Source organism: Crotalus tigris, unplaced genomic scaffold, assembly GCF_016545835.1.
Source record: "Crotalus tigris isolate CLP2741 ecotype Arizona unplaced genomic scaffold, ASM1654583v1 scf7180000024376.1991246, whole genome shotgun sequence".
In the NCBI taxonomy this organism is placed as follows: domain Eukaryota; kingdom Metazoa; phylum Chordata; class Lepidosauria; order Squamata; family Viperidae; genus Crotalus; species Crotalus tigris.
Genome location: NW_024100546.1, coordinates 940,376 through 955,769, shown reverse-complemented (window position 1 = coordinate 955,769; position 15,394 = coordinate 940,376). Strand labels below are relative to the sequence as shown.

At 35.8% G+C, this 15,394-nt stretch overlaps 1 protein-coding gene across 23 annotated transcripts in view; it reads left to right on the top strand.

The window, feature by feature from the left end:
• Positions 1-10,672, top strand: part of BAZ2B (bromodomain adjacent to zinc finger domain 2B) — a 260,570-nt gene extending 249,898 nt beyond the window's left edge. For 21 of the 23 annotated variants that reach the window (XM_039328386.1, XM_039328383.1, XM_039328396.1 and 18 more), the window contains 3 exons: positions 755-1,020; positions 4,806-4,949; positions 9,173-10,672. In XM_039328386.1, the coding sequence (XP_039184320.1) occupies positions 755-1,020; positions 4,806-4,949; positions 9,173-9,326 (564 nt within the window). In that variant the 3' untranslated portion in view covers positions 9,327-10,672. Of the gene's footprint in view, positions 1-754; positions 1,021-4,805; positions 4,950-9,172 lie in introns of those variants that run through there. The other 2 variants (XM_039328405.1, XM_039328406.1) reach the window with 1 other exon arrangement.
• The last annotated feature ends 4,722 nt before the right edge of the window (positions 10,673-15,394 follow it).

The following is a 15,394-nucleotide window of genomic DNA, read 5'->3' as shown; positions in this document are numbered from 1 at the left end:
TCTGAGGTACAAGAGAATTCACCTCTTTGACTTACTAAATCAGTCTAATACGTGGATATTTAGAAGTTTATTAATGAAAGACTAGAATTAGACTTTCTACAAGCATTTAAGGACTTTCCCAGTGACTTTATAGCAGCTCTGTTGAGTCCTTGATTTCTGCCTGCCAAGAGGATCCATTTACTTTATATGATTGCTTCCCTGCCAGCTAGCTTCAGGTGGCTCCTTAATGTACCAAGGACCATCAGAAGATAAAGTGGCAGTATTAATAAAGAGCATTATTGTGTATATAGGACTGGTAGCTGGATCAGAGGCCTTCACAAAACCTCTTGTAACCCAGACTTAAATTTAGTAGGACCTACAGTCAGCACTTCTTGTCCCTGGAAATTTTGAATTGGGAAAGTTGATATCGTCAAACGCTCCTTGTTATAAATTCATCTCCAGTGCTGTCCTTTCATCCGCGTGGTTATATCGACATGTGCCATGTTCTCACAGCATAAAAGCTTTGCCCTTGAAGAAAACTGCTGATAACACAGATGCTTCCTGAAAGCATCTGGTTCATAACTTTTTAAAGACATTTTTAGGAAGGTTCTGCACAGTTAATTCCTTTTAGTGGGCTTAGCTTGTGGCCAACTGTGGCCCTCTTGAGATGAAAGCAAAATTGACAAAATCATGGTGATACATATTAACTAAGTTTGCTAACTGAGATAAATACATTCTTGCTCTGCTCTTACTGGTTTCTTCTCCTCCAATACAGGCAAGTGGTCAAACTTTAAAAGTTAAAAAAAATCAAATAAAAGGGAAGAAAAGTAATGAACACAAGAAAAGCAAGAAATTCCCTCCACTGGTAGAGATGGAAGATGAGGACTCAGCATCTGTAAGCAGCTCTGTTAAAAGGGGAAAAACGGAGGCCAAAAAGAGAAAAATTGAAGACGGCATTTCTGTCAGTCCATCAAAACAGGAAAGTGTCTCCCCTGTGAAGAAAATGAAACGTGATGAATCTAAGGACTTGGCTTTATGCAGGTATTGCTTGGGTATATGAATTGTATATTTTATCTGAAAATAAACTGAGGTTCTCAAGTATGACAGGAGCTGCTTAAAATTGAGCCTGCCCTAATCTCATGCAAGACAGATCTGAAGAGCCCCAACTTAAGATCAAAACAGATGAATGGAAACGCCACTTCTACTTTCCCATAGCTTCTTTCCTGCCTCACTTCCTCACCTAATCTCCCTTCGTTTTTTATCTCATGACTTTTATTGTTTTATCAATGTATAAAATACAAAGAAAAATAAAAATGGGAAATTAAGGGAAGGAAAAAAAAGGAGAAGGAAAGAAAATATAAGGTACAAGGGAAGAAAGAAAAAAGTGTTGATTTCTGACTCTTTTTAGCACAGTACAAGATAACAACATTACAACCTCAACTTCTTACTTTTACACATTAGTATATAACTAGCTATTTCTGTAATAACAAATCTATCTATTTGTCAAAGTTTCATTTATTTCATCACAGGCACAAAATCCAGAAGTGATATCCAAATAAAAAACATAATTAAATATATTCTCCTCTTTGAATAAAACAATCAGTTTAACCATTTCTGCTTTATCTTCCTTGCTGTGGAAATAATATGTATTTTTATTTGCACTTAATAATTTTTATAAACTATCACTATATTAACAAAATTCACTGTATTCGTTCAGATTCTTTAACCTTAAAGGGAAAAATACTTTTTTTCATCCATTTTTAAAACACTAAACTTTTCTTTAAAAACATTTCTAAAATCACAACATTCTAAGACAACTTTTTTTTAAAAAACTGCCTCTTAACGTACATACTTTAAAGTTCACTTTGACCAATAAATTTCCAACTCCAATTAACTCATTAAATTTGGATCATTCCCTCCAAGTTACCCTCATAGAACATTTTTTTCTTCTTGTATACATCCTTTTTAAAACTCTAAACTTTTCTTTAAACTAATACATCTTTTTCTTTAACTTTCTCTTAAGATAGATACTTTCAAATATACTTTCAATAATATTTTGCAAACTTTAGGGATTACTTAAACACATTATATATAAAGGAAAAAATACATTTACAAACTTTAGATTAAGACTTTCTTTCAGTTACAAATATCAGACCAATAAAAATCCATCCTAATTCCAATTGACTCATTAAGTCACTCCTTCCTGCTTGTCTTCATGGAGTAAAATTGTTTTTTTGTCTGGAATGTTTGTCAAGTAGTTATAAGCTTTTCTTTTTCTCAACCTTGTTAATGTCCATGAGGAAAAAATCCCAAACTTGTCCTTTTAAAAGTTGCAGATGTTCTTGGAGCTCTTCTTTCACTTGTGTTGGGAGGTTTATATTTAAGTCTAACTCTCGCTTTCTTTCTTTGCCAAGCAGCTTTCCAGGCCAAGGAAATTAAATCACCCAAGAATTTTCTTTCTATTTTTGTGAAAGCTGCTTGGCATGAGAAAGACAATTTAGGTAGAGTATTTGGGGGGGGGGGAACTCCGCCCATCCATATTCCCTAGACATTTCCCCTGCCAGCTCTATGTTCCATTTTCTAGAATCTTCTTCCTTGACATCAGGTGTATTTTGGAGAAAGGAATAAAGGGTCTTTTGTATTTTCATTGTTATAGGTAGGTCTTGCAGTATTTTATTTGTGTATAGCAGTCCTTATTTCCCTTCTCCTATCTCCTCCATCTGTAAGTCCATGTCTTCTGCTTCATCCTCTGATTTCTGGTTTATTTGTTTATACTTCGTAGTTGCTGTCTGGGAGCTTTCCAATTGTAGCTTCAATTTGGAGATTTGGTCCTTTATATCATCTACGTTATTTTTAGTCTCATTATGGTTTCTTTTTATGTCCTCTTTGTGTACAAGAATTATTTGATGAAATTGCTGTAGCATAGAGAGTATTTCCTTCTGAAAGGTATTTGTTTTTTTCTTGAGGCATCATTCCTAGAAATCCTCTGGTATCACCAATCTCATTAAGAGTGAAACAACATTTCCTCTAGTTTTCTGGTCTTTGTATATAGCCTTTATAATCCAGTCCTAATAGCAATATTTTATAGTAATCCTTTATATCAAGTATCCTGAAAATTATCAGTCAGGCAAGGTTGTAATCCACAATATTCCCAGTATTCAAAATGTTCAACCTCCCTGCAGCCAGACATATCCAAAAGTCAAATTTTTCTTTCTCTCCCACTGGCTCTTGAGATCAAAAGTACAAGCTCAGTAGATAGTTATAGTCCATGAAGGTCAGGATGATAAATATGCCAAAATATTTTCCTTTATTACCAGCTAGTTTCCCTTAAGCTGAAAGTCACCAATCAGCCAAGGAGCTAGTTATAGTGCTGTACTCAAATCCACCTTTAGATGTCATTCAAAGTCCATTTTCCACTCTTAAAACCAAGGGTTGATTTCTTATATTTCTTATATTTCACCTCATTGTTTTTTTTTCCCAAAGAGAAAACCTTAACAATTATCTCAGTTCTCAGATTTATCAAAACTAGCTTTGTATTACTTTCACTTCAGTATTGTGTATTTCTGTCTCCCATAAAAAATTTAAAACGCTGCTTCCATTCACATCTGGAGGTTTTAAGTTTCTTGGGAGCCTTTCCCAGGTAATTCAGTTGTAAAATAGTAAAGAAAGGATCAACAATTCTCACCCAGTCCAAACATGCTGTTTACAATGTGCTAATTAAAAGCTTTTGTTCTTCGACTGTCAGCAGCTAAGGGCCGGCCACAGAGGTGTGGCCGATCTTTCCCCTACCAGTTTATAGGACTTTCCTTGGATCAAATGGAGAGACCGCACCCCTCCTTCTTCATTGCCTCTTCGGGGTAACTTTACGCCCTTTTCAGGGCCCCCAGCAGGGCGAAATCAGGCGCGGAAGGCAGAACTCTGCCTTCCCGTCTCTCCTCTTGCAGTGACGCAAAACCAGAAGCCCAACTTTTTTTAAAAAAAGATACTCCACACTTCCTTATTTTAGCTTGCCTTCAGCAGCCTTCTTCCTTGTTGTTTAACAATGAAGAAATCCCCCAAATGACACAGATCTTCAAAAAGGAAGCTGTGGCTAAAGAGAGCCTCTTTTAGCTTAATGAAGATTAATAGTCTTTAAAAATGATTAAGAAATGAAAGTCATAACTTACTGTCCGTTTGAAAAATAAATTCCAAAAAAGCTGCTTCTTCAACAACGAACAAATTGCAGCCCCATTCCCCAGTTTTCGGCACGCATGCTGCGTCAAACACAGCTCTTGAAGCTACTTGCAGATCTTTGCTGCATCGGAGGAACTTGTGGGATAATTCTAGGACTTTCCCTAATCTAGGAGAGTCATATAAACTAAAGGAATGTTGGTTCCTTCTGTTGGTAAGTTGAAAAAGCTACAGTCGAGGGGAAAATCCTTCAAGGATCCTTCCCTTGGCACGTCGTCCGTTGGCCGTCTTTTTACCGGAAGTCACCTAATCTCCCTTCTGTTGTCAAAGCTTGACTGGGAGAAATAGGTTTTGATGCAAAGTGCAGAAAGTTGGGCATAATTCAGTGCCTGATATTCATGTGGTTATTTTGGTCTCTCAAATCTATACAGCTTCTGTAGTATCATTTTCTTCTCATTTTGGTTTTTACTGTTCTCCTCTGTCCCAAATATTTTCTAAAGATTCCTCTGCATCAGATGATGTGGATTGTAGCTAATCCCTTAATAAATGTGTTACTTTTTAATACACCATTTGACTTTTTTTATTGATATTCATTGCAACATGAGGTGCAAAATAGTTGAGAACTGATTTGTGACTTTCTTTCTAAATATTGTTAGTGTGCTCCTGTCTGAATTGGAAACTCATGAAGATGCCTGGCCTTTCCTCCTTCCTGTAAATTTGAAACATGTTCCTGGTTATAGGAAAGTTATTAAAAAACCTATGGATTTTTCTACAATTCGAGAGAAGCTGAATAATGGACAGTAAGTAAAAATCAGAGGAAGCACAGAAAAGAAAAAGTGAAAGTTTAAATCCACTTTGATTAATTAAAACCCAGACAGAGTCTGATGTCTAATATTTTAGATTCTAAAATACCATAATGGTGAACACTCAGGGCTGGAAAGGTGAGTAAATATGTAGTACTAGTAGTTACACTGGAGAGTGAAGCTTTTGTTGTCTTCTTGGACTGTGTGTATCAGATATATATCCAGTAAAGAACTATTTGATAGCTTCTGCAAGCATCCACACTGTGATGAGTATGTTTTACATACACACACACAAACAAACATGGTGTGTGTGTGCGCAGAAATACTGAGACTCTAGAAAGAGTACAGAGAAGAGCAACAAAGATGATTAGGGGACTGGAGGCTAAAACATATAAGGAATGGTTGCGAGAATTGGGTATGTCTAGTTTAACGAAGAGAAGGACAAGGGGGGACATGATAGCAGTGTTCCAATATCTCAGGGGCTGCCATAAAGAAGAGGGAATTAAGCTATTCTCCAAAGCACCTGAAGGCAGGACAAGAAGCAACGGTGGAAACTAATCAAGGAGAGAAGCAACCTAGAACTAAGGAGAAACTTCCTGACAGTGAGAACAATTAATCAGTGGAACAGCCTGCCTCCAGAAGCAGTAAATGCTCCAACACTGGAAGTTTTTAAGAAGAGACTGGACAGCCATTTGTCCGAAATGGTGTAGGGTTTCCTGCCTGAGCAGGGGGTTGGACTAGATGACCTCCAAGGTCCCTTCCAACTTTACTACTACTACTACTACTACCACTACTACTACTACTACTATTATTATTATTATTATTATTATTATTATTTATTCTTACCTGTTCTGAAATAGCTGTTGCAAGATATCTGAGGTCTGGTGTCAAACTCTGTTTGAAGTGGGAAAATCAATTCATTAGCTGAATTTCAAAGGGAAATTCACTATTGATGACTTCAAAAGGCAGACATGGACTCAAGATTGTCTAATTATGTATTAGATCTTGGGACCACCATCAAAGAACATTTACAGAGTCAGGAAAAATGGTGTAATGGAAGAAGTACATAATGTGTTGTACTGTTATACTGTATTATATGTTATATTATGGTGCTTTGGAAGGACGTGGGATAATGCTTGGGGCTTAATGGAGGACCAGCAGCAGGAGGAAGAGAAGCAGCAAGTATATGCATATATCAGACAATGCATATATCTGCATTTTTTAAAAAAAGAAAAAAGCTTTGCTGGATCAGATCAAAGCCCACATAATCAGGTATGCAGCAGTCGGCTAAATGCCTCTGGAAAGAGACAAGTCAGGAACATAATAGTATCCTTCCACTTATGCTTTATAATGTTTAATATTATAGCAGTATAGCCATTGAAAGCTTTGTCCTGCATGAATTATTCAAGATCAATCAATTTATTTACCTAGCAATACAAGTAGCAACAATTACTATAAATCACCATATGATGAATTTCCTGCTTTTACCTTTCACATGTAAATGAAATCAGAATATTTTTGCATTCTCTTTTCGGTCTCTTCTGACTTATGCTGATATTCATGGTTCTAAAACGATACAGAACACATTTTAGTAGCATTGCGAACTCAAAACTTTCAAAGAGTATCACCTTCAAGTTAAGAAATAGCTGAGTGTGATTTTATTTTGCTATTGGCAGTTTTACATCCTTTATGTCTGAACTTGTATTAATCTACACTTGTTGGTTTGCAATCAAAAAAAGCCTCTTCTGTGAGTGGTGGTATGAAACAAAATAGTAAAAATGGAAATACAGAAGCGAACACACCTGGCTACAGTAGTTCCATGGTATTATAGTCGTACATCTTCATTCAGAAGTCTTTTCTTTTTGCAGGCCCAAAATTATGGTGGCATGGCAGCCAGTTGTCAGGACAACAGATTTTCACCAGAGGCCTTTCTGAATGTGGTTGCACGCTTGGTGCCCTCATGCTAAACCTGCAGTTCAGAAGCCCTTCTTAAAAGTCTTGGGGGAGGAGTATGAGAAAGGGTACAGGAAGATCAATAATAAGCAATCGAACACAAATACCAGGACATTAGAGGCATTCTAAAAAGCTTTTAAACTTCATCAAAGGGGCGGAGGGGGCAGGAAGATCGATTAGAAATAGCAATAATGCCTTCATTTCAGATTGAATTTGAGCACAATTGAGCACAATACTGAATTTGAGCACAGTTGCAGATTGGCAAGAGGTGAGGAAGCGCATGTGTACACACACACACACACACACACACACAGGGCGAAAATAATTCACCCATTTTTTTCTTTTTTTGATAACAGTGTTGAACAAAGGACAAATGAGCATGACATTTTATGCGGCATAGTTTTGGTTTTATGGAAACTACCAGCAGGTGGAGCCTGCTGGTGGTGGATTGAAAAGACTCCTGAAAAGACTAATTCTGGTTTCAAATTCTAATAGCAGCAGTGAGATACTATTAAACAGGAGTTTGTTTGTTATCAAATTTACATGCCATTCATCTCGCAGTGCGATTGGATCTAAAAAGGGAGAAATATATGAGACCCAGTTTGAACTAGTGGTTAAGGCATCAGGTTCCAAAGCTGAAGATCGTGAGTTCTAGTCCCACCTTAGCCGTGAAAGCCAGCTGGGTGATTTTGGGCCAGTCATTCTCTCTCTCAGCCCAACCCACCTCACAAGGTTGTTGTGGTGAAAATAGGAGGAGGAAGGTGTGTTAGATAACATTTGAGGCCTTGAATTATTTGTAAAAATAATAAAGGCGGGATACAAATAAGTAAATAAATAAAAATGCTGATATGGCGAAAGAAAGCAATCTGTAATACACTTGAAACTTCAGAAATTGAGCTGGAAGGAAGGTCACGCTGGGCAGCGTCACTGCACAGATTAGTGCCTTTAGAAGCGTAGCCAGACAGAGGTAGTATGTACATGTGGATGTTATGAATATTCTCTTAGTTCCTTTTAAAATAAATCAAGTTTTAATTTATTTTAAATTATGCAATGTTTTGAGAGTCAGTTTGGTGCAGTAGTATAAAGGTATCAGACAGTGAGTTCTAGTCCCACTTTTGGCACAAAGCGTGTTGGATGACCTTGGCTCTGTCACTTACTCTCATGCCTAGGAAGGAGCAGGCAAGGACAAACCACTTCTGACAAACCTCGCCAAGAAACCTGTAGGAACTTGTTCAGAGAATCAGACATGATTGAATGGGGGGGGGGGAAATAACATTTGTGTACCCATTGTATTCCCCAAGAGCCCTTAAGCTTTCCTGAGAGTGTTTGGAAGTCAGGTCCTTCCATGAGACTGATTTACTCCAATAAATATGAACTGGACCGCAGCTAAAATTTACACTGGCCACTTTTGGAACACATCCATAGCTTTGAAATGTTGTAAGCTTATGCTTTTCATTTGTTTGATCGTACCACATCTATTAACCAATTGACGCTATTAATGAGACGAGGTGGAGGTACAAGCAGTCCTCAACCTATGACCATAACTGAGCCCAAAATCTCTGTTGTTAAGTGTGATATTGGTTAGGTGAGTTTTGGCCCGTTTTATGACCTTTTCTTACCACCGTTGTTAAGTGAATCCCTGCAGCTGTTAAGTTAATAACACGGTTAAGTGAATCTGGCTTCCCCATTTTGCTGGTGAAAAGGTTGCAAAAGGTGATTGCATGACGTTGCGACACAGCAACGGTCGTAAGTATGAACCAGTCACCAAGCATCTGAATTTTGATCACATGATCGTGTGGATGCTACAAAGGTCGTTAAGTGTGAAAAATGGTCATAAGTTACTTTTTACAGTGCCGTTGTAACTTTGAACGGTCACTAAATGAACTATTGTAAGTCAAGGACTACCTGTATAAATCTCTCAGAGGCATTTTAAATGAATATGATTCTATATAAGATGAGGACAGATCAACCTGAGAAGGCTTGCCTGTGGGACTTGCTATGAGTGGATACTGACTTGATGGCATAGGATCAATCAATCAAAGATGAAATTATTCTACAAAGTGTGTTACCATTGTAGAGTATTGTATTAAAATTAGACTTTATTCTTATATAGAAAATGTGTAATGGTTGGCTTTGGTAGAATCTGCTGATTTATAGCATTGTCCAATTTTTAAACAAAACACTACATTTCTCCTTGGGTGCCTTAGTTTTATTTTTCTGTTTTAACGCCACTTAAAAAGAATGCTATTTTTGTTTGTTTGTTTCAGGTATCCTAATCTTGAAGCTTTTGCTATAGATGTCAGGCTTGTGTTTGACAACTGTGAAACATTTAATGAAGATGATTCTGACATTGGTCGGGCTGGCCACAACATGAGAAAACATTTTGAAAAAAAATGGACAGAGATTTTCAAAGTGAGCTGAAGTAATTACAGTCTAACATGTTTTCTTTTCTTAAATGAGGACAAATAAGACCAGCAATGTGAAGTGTATTTACATTAAAGTACAAGGCACATGCATAACTAATGACTGTTTTATTTTTCCTTAAGGGATCACGGGGAGTAGTGCTAATTCTTAAGGTTTCTCTCCTTCAGCAACCATGGCCCTTGGTTCTTGGTTTGTGTGTTTTATCAAACTATTTTAGGTAGAACAGGGAAGCACACCCAAAGAATTTAAATGTAAGGGGTGTCATAGTGCAATAGCAATTTAAAATATATCAAAACGCACTGAATATTCAACCACCAGAGCTCTAGTTGGGGAAAAAAGTTGTATTTCCCCTTTCAATAAATATCTATTTTTCATTTTTTTTTACTTTGTAGTTTATTTTTAGTAAATGTATTTAATTTTATGAATTATTTATGATTAAATAGCATCCAGACTCTTCGTTTTCTGTGAAAAGGAAGAATTAAAAAAATAAAATAAAATAAAATTGCTTTAAATGTTGAAAAATACAACAAGGAATGTTTTAAAATTAAAAAAAAACAAAACAAAACAAAGCCAAGTAAAACTGTTTACACTGATGTGCTGTAAAAAGCACGAAAAATTAAACTTTACTGTAGAGTTACAAGTACATTTATATATATGTTGCTGCATCACTTGTGTAGTTAAATTGTATTTCAAAACAGTGAAGAAAAAATGAAACATATGTATATACTGTTCATTATTGTTTATATTAAGTCTTGTTTTAAATATGTATGATGTGTACATATTGTTTGCAGACATTATTGTTTATGCCTTAGAAAGGACTGTAGCATTTTATTTTAGTTTAAAGGTAATTACAGCTATATGGCTTGTACAGTAAGTATCCTCTACCAACACTGTGGAGTCTCCTTAATCTTTGTAGTGCCTGCCTTTAAAACAGGGTGTAGGGGATATTAGTTTTCCATTTTTCTATTTTGTTATATAATTTCAAGCCACCAGGGCCTCAAATTTGAGTATAATCATTTGTATCCATGTGGAATAAAAATGTGACAATTTCTTACGCACACAGTATTTTTTCATAAAAACATTTCCCTCCATTTGCCTTGCCACAGAAACAACAAAAAAGAAAAAAGAAAAAAAATTTGTAACCACTGTGTTTTATCTACTGTGTGTTGTGGTGGCCTGTTGGAGGCAGATAGATCAGACTTTTTTTTGTACCTATGTAAGAGTACTTGAAGTTTCATTTAAAACAAAATGTTGTGGAAAAGGTAGCATTCTTTTTTTTTAGGAGTGTTATTTTTCACTAGTATGTGTGGCACGGATACAATAAAAGACTGTTTTGCAAACCAGTTTTTTTTCTCAGTTATTTTAATTCTATGTTATTCAAACAAATTTTAAGAAATCTGACATTACTAGCAACATGATTTTTTTCCTTGCAATTATGAATGGAAAATGTACTATATAGAACATTTGAAGGCAAAACTCATCTTTCTGGGAACAGAACATTCTGTAAAATACTGGGAGTTTCTCTTTTTTTTTTTTAATAAACCAGAATATCCTATTGTTTCCTGAAACATTCTATCCCCAGCATGCTGTCCTTTGCACACTGTTGTTTGTTTCTGTAAAAGATAGAAGTAGGAGAATCAGAGCTACAGCTTATGACCAGATTGCTTTGGATATACTTCAGTCTGGTGTTAAACTAAAATCTATTATTTCTGGAACATCAGCTTTATAGCTGCCTGGAATTATGAAAGCTAGGAAAATTACTTGCGTGAATATCATAGTAAAATTAACACAACAGTCCTTGTGTTTAATAATAATATATAGTCTATTATGCTTTCCCAACTCCTACTTTTTTCCACCCAGTAGAATAGAATTTTCCTGAAATTATCTACAGCAGTTCTAGTCTGGCATTGTTGATCTCTTATGCCTGGTAGGAGAACCATAGGGCTTTAGATTCGGAAGATTCAAGCCCACCAGTACTCTTCCTAAAACCTGTCTTGCTTCAGGAAGATGACCAATAACTGATGTCTCACATCTATGGAGAACACCAACACTAGATCTTAATATCTATTTGACAACCTCAGAAAGTTAACATTGTGCTACTCTTTCAAACTTAACATACTTTAATATTTACTTGATTTATACTTTGTCTTTCTGGTCTGGCAAACACTCAAGATGACTAACAATTTTTTTTAAAAAAAATAAAATAATATTTTGTATGAGTGAGTGAGAATGAGCAAGGGGACAACTTCCTCCCAAAATACATTTCATAACCTGGAAACTATCCAGAAGAAATTATCCCATGTGACAGCGGGATCTCTGTGTCTTGAAAGGGAACTTTTCCATATGTTGGATAAGCCAGGCATGTTCATAACAGAAAAAGCCGTCGTTAATGTTCAGAATTTGAAAGGTCAGTATCAATACCATAAACGTTAACCAATTCAGATCTTTTAGTACAGACTGATATGAGCCCTGTACCTTGCTCCAGTTAGTAGCTCAACTGCTACATTTTCAAACAAACTGGAAAATATAGACACTTGTCAGAGAAAACTTTCCTAAGAGTTTGTGAGATTTTCTTGTAGTGTTTTGATAGACTTGGCCATTTTCTACCCAAACTGTATATAATCTCCTGGTCTCCACTGTTGTATTGCACTCACTCAAAATGCAGATTACCTTTGTGATCAGAAGTAAAGCTCATAGCTGTAGTACTAATATCAAAGAATTTGACTTTACAAGGACAATTTTTTAGAGTTGTGGTTGGCACTTCTGCACCTCAGTTTTGAGGGAAACAGCAATAATTGATGTCTACCAGACACTGCGCAAACTAGGGTTGCTGTGGGAAAAAATACTGAGACTCTAAGGACATTGTAAATGTTTGGAAATCTTTATAGTTTTTATCATTAAGAAGACTAAACACTCTCTGGTACACAGCACTTACACAGGAATGTATTTTCTTTCTGCTACTGGATTGTTAATACTTTTTGTCACTAGACTGGTGAGAATTTCAGATGTGTGGCACTTATACTGCACTATTTCTGGGTTATACCGTATAGTACATATGACTTAAGAACTGATTACTACAGCCATTTTGGTACAGTGGTTAAAGAAACAAGGCTACAAACAGGCAGATGGTCGGTTCTAGCCCTCCCTTGTGTATGATGCCAGCTGAGTGGTTTTGGGTCAGTCACTCCCTCACGGTCCTAGGAAGGTGGCAAGATCAAAGTTAGTTCAGGTGTTCATCAGGATTGAACACTTACTGAAATATGCATTTCAATAGTCTTCAGAAATGCCAGTGCTATTTGACAAATTTTTGAGGGAAGCTAGCTCAACCAGAATGCAAACAGCAAGCTGGCCTGTTTTAGAATGCCTTATGGCAGAGGGGTTAAACTGCCGGCCCATGGGCTGGATGCATTATAGCGAAACCATGCCCACCCCATTGCCGGCAATGAAAAAAAAGTCACGATACATTGTGACATGTCATGTGACGTTGCAAGTTTGACAACCCTGCCTTATGGGTTTGGGGAAAGGTATGAATATTTTCTTTACAGTCACTGGTCAGAATTGCAAACAAAAACTCCTTACAAGTAAAGTCAAAACAAAAGATAAAATATTATAAATAACTGATAGTAGTTCATCAAGGGATAATCAAATTCTGCCCAATTTTACAGGCAGTACTATATAACAAAATTTAGCTTTGTTCAAGAACACTGAGTCAGATCAATCTGATAACTGCATAAAAAAGATAAGAATTTCCTGGGTATTTTACCAAGTAAGGTAAGATCTTTGAGTCGTTCTAGAGCAGTGATGGTTAATCTTTTGGGTTTGGCATATCAAAAATTCAGAAAATGCCTTAACTTGACTGTAGCATGTCACATACTCCCACACACACCAAACACAAAGGAAATAATTTTTTACAGTGACACAATTTCAGAGACATCTTTGTGGGTCAGGAATGCATACATTTTTCTTGGACTCTTTCAAGAAGATTCTAAGAATTGGTGAACTTTGTTAATGGAGATGATCCAAATGAATTATTAATATCGGCAAATATTGGTTGACAGTATATTTGTTTATATAAACATCTGAATTAAACTTTTTTTTCAAGAAAGGACTTTTAAGAAATTTGCTCAACTCTGTTGGAATTGTTTGTATAATTTTCCTGATCTTTCTTCTTTAATTACAGTGCTATATCATATTGTTAATGCTTCTATGTATGTATGGATGTGTATCCAATTATTATGTTAATATACTTGTCTGAGCATTGACAAAGCCTAAATTTTAGTGGCCATACTAAGCAGAGACCTGTCTCCATGTGCCTAAAAGTATCCAACACAGCACCTTTTTCCTCAAAGTAAGTGGGCTTCAGCAGAGTCTTTGTTCATTACTGCTGTGAAGGACAGCTAATTATTATTTGTAATAAAACTAATGTTGCCATGTTTTCTAAAAAGTCTGCAATTCACTCCTACTTTTGAACAATTAACATTTTAAGCATCAATCAGAATCTTTAAATATTTGGTCATTTCCTTCAAAGCATCCATGAAATGAAACCATCAGTAAAGGAAGTCACTGCCAGGGTCCGTAAACTCTCAAACGTAATTTTTCTTTTGTTTACTGCAATAGCAATAACCACATTCCAGCTGCTGCAAACATTTTGGAATCGCTTGTTCTAGTGAACAGATTTATTATCAGCGTGATTTAAACAGAATCTGCAGAACTAGAAATATGTTTAAGCTGTATCATGACATGGAGCACATGAAGTTCATTTACAGTTCAACCCTCTACATGTCTTCTCAGAAGAATGTCCTGCTGAGTTCAATAGCACTTATTCCCAGGTAAATGGGTATAAATCTTCAAGTGCACAATTGCCATAAATGACACATAAAAACAACAGAGGGAGCCCAAGGAGTAGCAGTGGCAGCATTTACTAGCCAAAGTAATATGATGCAAAGTGTGTACTAGAGAATACAATGCTCTACAACTATGAGGAATCCTATTCATGTTCACAAAAATAGTAATAGATTTAATTTTATAAATATCAATACTATAGTAACTTAATTTTCAGTGCCCTAAAACTTAATGCCACTTATAAATTCACTTGGCATTCAGTACATTTTTAAATATACTTATTGTCCAAGGGATACTCCAATTACGTGCAAAGCACAGAATATATTTTCTTCACATTAACAAAACTTTTAATTCCAGTTGCCAGAAGGGATACTTACATAGCACTGATGATTAGGAAAGTACATTTATTGGTTTGGATCTCAACACATGAATATGACTCTCTCAGACTTCCTCCACTGAAGGAGGAGATTTGTAGATTTTCATTAATTCCTTCTATCTTCTACAGACATAGACATTCACATACTGCAAATTTTATAGGATCAAGGACATGGAAGCATTTTATCTGTTAACATAATTCCATTGAGCGAACATTCCTAATAAGCATTAATTTGAATGGAAGACCCTGCTATTTTTTTATTTATATATTTATTAAATTTGTTTGCCACTTATTTCCCCTTGAAGTGACTCTGGGCAGCTTACAACATTAAAAACGATACAACCATAAAGAATAAATATTTCTAAAGCAATAAAAATAGAATTACCATCCAAAGTAAAGTTTTGAAGCAGGAACAACAACAAAAATACATTTGAAATTTTGAGTCACTTTTAAATTTTAGCTCCCCTCCCCTCCCACTTCTCCAGTCATCCAATGAAGATGAATCTGGGATCCAGGACAGGTAAAAGGAAGCATTTCATACCACACATAGTTATACTATGGAGTTTTCTACAATGTAATGGCCATTGATATGTACACCTTAAATTATATCTGATTCACCACTATAGGAGACAGGATGTTTCCTTAGGAACTCCTTCCAAATAATTCAGTAAAATGCACAGTCATTTATCAACTATATGGATAATCACTTAAAAATGACATTAAATCTAACATATCTTTACCCCATAAAATATTTGAAAATGTAAGTTCTGATTGGGACTCAGATTTAACTAAACATGTAAAAACTTTACATTCCTGATTATTCTCTGAGTGTCAATAAATTATATAT